The 4,175-nt window shown below is 41.6% G+C and overlaps 1 protein-coding gene across 1 annotated transcript in view; it reads left to right on the top strand.

Moving 5' to 3' along the window:
* Positions 1-4,175, top strand: part of LOC115287066 (adenylate cyclase type 10-like) — a 76,024-nt gene that overhangs the window by 5,164 nt on the left and 66,685 nt on the right. Inside the window, exons 2-3 of the mRNA XM_029933344.1 lie at positions 2,845-3,050; positions 3,684-3,788. Of these exons, the coding sequence (XP_029789204.1) occupies positions 2,903-3,050; positions 3,684-3,788 (253 nt within the window). The 5' untranslated portion in view covers positions 2,845-2,902. The remainder of the gene's footprint in view (positions 1-2,844; positions 3,051-3,683; positions 3,789-4,175) is intronic.

Below are 4,175 nucleotides of genomic sequence, written 5' to 3'. Positions count from 1 at the left end.
ATCTTAGTGCCCAAATGCATCTACTTTCTTTGCCTGGTAATCATAAACTTAGAAGAAAACTGTCCAAGTCCTCAAATCACCTTATTTAAAACAATGGAATCTTAGCAAATCACCATTCCGTTAAATTTAAGATTCACTGCAGTCTGGCGGGCAGGGCAGGTGTGCCCATTCAGAGGAAATCGAGCGCATCCTGAGTCTGTCCTCTTGGGGACTTTACACTGTTAAGATTCGCCTCCTGGTGACTGCCAGCCATCGATCCTGGTTGGTCCTTTTGGAGCAACAAAAAATAGGTCTAACCTACTTTCTGCACAGTGTTCGAACTAAAGCAAGATGGTCTATACTCTACATACGAGGAGGGGACGGTATCACCAGAACTGACAGGCTGGAGGTAGGGTTGCTGGAGAAAATGCCGTGTTTGGGATAGATTTATATTTAAAAATTACTGTCCATTTAAAATTTATGGTTTTTTAAATTATTTTTTATTTTTGAGAGACAGAGAGAGACAGCATGAGCAGCGGAGGGTCAGAGAGAGAGGGAGACACAGAATCTGAAGCTGGAGCAGAGCCCAATGTGGGGCTCGAACCCATAGACTTTGAGATCATGACCTGAGCTAAGCCACCCAGGCACCCCCGGTAGCCTCATCTTTTGAAATTCAGAAGAGAATGTATCCATCTTCAGTTTTCCAGCTCCCGTCTTGTTCTTGAGATTACATCTGTCCAGTCTTTCAGTATTTGTATAGAAAGGCTATGTGACGCTGGCTACTTGGATTTATTTTAAATGACTGGGTGCTTTATCACTACCTTCTAAACTTGGAGTTCAATTCTTTCTTAGCAATATTTGTTACACTTTTCAATTCTCCATAGTGAAGAAGGCAGAAACTTTGCCTTTATCCCTCTTTTAATTATTTCCTTTCTTTTAATAAAGCCTAAAACTCTAAGTTTTCTTAACTTCAGCATTTTTCCTTTCTCATTTTATTCTGGGAATTCGTTCTTCTCACACTCTTCCTGTAAGTTCATATAAAACACGTATCAAATTCACTATCTGAAATTATTTGACTTACATGTGATCTATTAATTGTTCCTGGTACATGCTGTGGTTTTTATTGGGGTTTTTTTTTTTTTACCTTATTTTATATTTCTCTATCGTTGTTCACTTCTTAACATTTGAGTTTAACTTTTCCTTTTAAAGGTTATTCAATACCTAATATTTAGTGCTCAGTTTTAGAGGTTTTTATACATTTTAAAGTTTGCTAAAAATACTAATATTAACTGTCTTCGGGCACCTGGGTGGCTCAGTCAGTTAAGCGTCTGACTTCGGCTCAGGTCATGATCTCAGGTTTATGAGTTCGAGCCCCACAGTGCAGAGCTCGCTTTGGATCTTCTGTCTCCCTCTTGTGGCTCTCCCTGCTGCCCCCCCACCCCCACCCCACTCACTCATGGGCACATGTGCTCTCTCTCATTTTCTATGTCTCTCTCAAAAAATAAACTTAAGAAAACTGTCTCGTCTCACTTTTTCCTTCTAATGCTCTCATGTATCCCAATATGACCTATGTCTGGTTGAAATTACCAACCTATTCCTCCCTGATAATAACAGTTACTTATTTTTCCCCTGGGTTTTTTTTTTTTTTTAGCTCTTTTATTTTTCTGTATCACTTATTCCAGAAACTTGAATTGCTCTGAAAAAATGTTGGGTATGCTGTTTCTCTTCAGGGTGGTAGAGCATGATTTTTACAGCATCTAGGCATGAACATTTAACTGGCCCCAACAGCTAACAGAAAGCATTAGGAAATTCTGGTTTTCTTAGAACTAACTGGGCAATACATTAAAATTTCAACATTTACTTACAGTTTAAAGCCTTGCGTGCGCATGCGTGCATACACACACACACACAGCTTTGAATCCATTTTCTCTATTTAAGACTATACCTTAAATACACATAATTTCTTGCTTGTATGTAATACTTCACTTTGCCACTCACCTTTATGTAAATATTCACCCACATAAACTCATGTCTGCACTTTTTAAAAGTATAGTTTATTGTCAAACTGGTTTCCATACAACACCCAGTGCTCATCCCAATAAGTGCCCTCCCCCCCATCAACCCTCACTTTGTTCTCAGTATTTAAGAGTCTCTTGTGGTTTATCTCCCTCCCTCTCCTTAACTATTTTCCTCCCTTCCCTTCCCCCATGGTCCTCTGTTAAGTTTCTCCTGTTCCACATATGTGTGAAAACATATGGTATCGGTCTTTCTCTGCTTGATTTATTTTACTTAGCATGACACCCTCGAGTTCCATCCACGTTGCTGCAGATGACCAGATTTCATTCTTTTTCATTGTCATGTACTATAATTGTATATATAAATTACATCTTCTTGATCCATTTGTCAGTTGATGGAATTTAGTCTCTTTCCATATGCTTTTTTTTTTAATTTTCAAAAAGGAGAGAGAAAAGATGAGAGAACAAAAGGGAGGGAGAGAGCAGGACGAGCCATGAGGACAGAAGGACAGGGGTGGAGACTGTGAAAAGTGCCACTGGCTCCTCTTCAACGTGTCTTGTACACCGAGTGCTCGCCCTTCATGAAAATGGATGGACTCATTCAGCTACCCTCTGTCGCCCCATCCTGTTTGTAATGGTGCTCATTTACATAACAGCGCTCAGGGTTGGAGGCTCAGTGTGTGAGGGGTACACACTGTATAGAAAATGACTCACCACATCATCCATCATCACTACTCAATCCCTCAGATAAGTAGTTCACAGTTTAGAACAAAGCAAGTGGAGAAAAAGAAATAGGAAAAGGAGTGAATGAATATGTCAGATTTCCTCCATTCTCAGCTTTTCTTTTTAGGAGGTCTGGTTGGGCACTGTTTGCTGTGACCATAAATTCCTGAACATTCACCTTGACCATGAGCACTCAAAGAGAAGACTCTCAGGACCAGGCCATCGTCAGACTAGCCGCTCATTTACCAGACCTCATTGTCTATGGAGACTTCTCTCCAGATCGGCCCTCTGTGGATTATTTTGATGGAGTCCTGATGTTTGTTGATATTTCAGGCAAGCACCAAGGGACTCTTTCACGTGGGTGAAACACACAGAGCTTGCTTGCAGAGTGGGGTGCCAGTTTTGAGCTTTTGCCCTATTACGGATATTCCTACAGAGAAAACGGGAGGCAGGAGGGACAGCCTGTGTACCTGGCCCTTTTGTCTTCCCTTACCCAACATGTCCAGTCATGGGCAAGCCTTTAAGATACCCCAGTCCCATGCCTGGAACCTTAGACTCCAATGTCCCTGCCCGACGTCACTGACTCGAGCCCCCAAGCCCCACACACATCCCAGGCAGACTTGGCCTCAGGAAATGGTCCTCCAGATGTTGTCTACATCTTGACAGTAAACTTGTCGCCTCTTCAGAAGTGTTTACACTTTGTGCATTGTCAATACCATGGGATGGAAGTTCCTTACCAGCTGAAGGAATTGCCGTCATTCATGTCTGAGGTGAGAAATTTGGAGGGAAGAAGTAGCTGGCCTCTCTCCCTGACCCCTAAGAGAATAAGCATAAATAAGGGAGGCTGCTGACTATCACTGAGAAGAGACCTTGCTAGAGCCCAGTGGTCTCCGGTGAGTTCCTCTTGTCCTGCCTCTGTTGGGTTCCTCCAAGCAGCCCAGGAAACTAGGTGGACGTTTCTTACAGGTTTTACTGCGATGACTGAGAAGTTCAGCACGGCCATGTACATGGACCGAGGGGCCGAGCAGTTGGTGGAAATCCTCAACCACTACATAAGTGCAATCGTGGAGAGTAAGTGTTTAATTCATTGTTTTCCTGTATTGTTTGGTTATGGTCTGACAGAGCACTTATCTGTATTTTCCTCATGAAATGTGTTTGAAACTAGTCTTTTTTGGAAAATAACACAGACTGAGGAACAGAATGTTTTGGACAGGTTAAAACACTGAAATAGACATTACCTGTAAAGAGTTTTACTTAGAGTCAAAGACTCAAAAAAAGTGAGCATCAGCATAACCCAACTCTAGTCATTAAGAGATGCTATATGAACACGTGAGTGATTTATACCTCCCTTATTAGTGCTTTGTCTTCTAATGAAGCACTTACAACTGACTTTCAACCTCTGCCTGCCATCTCGTGTATTCTTGATTTAAAATATTCATGAAGATAAATAAAGGTTTA

Source organism: Suricata suricatta, chromosome 3, assembly GCF_006229205.1.
Source record: "Suricata suricatta isolate VVHF042 chromosome 3, meerkat_22Aug2017_6uvM2_HiC, whole genome shotgun sequence".
Lineage (NCBI taxonomy): Eukaryota > Metazoa > Chordata > Mammalia > Carnivora > Herpestidae > Suricata > Suricata suricatta.
Note: the sequence above shows the minus strand (reverse complement) of the source record. Positions and strands in the feature narration are given on the sequence as shown.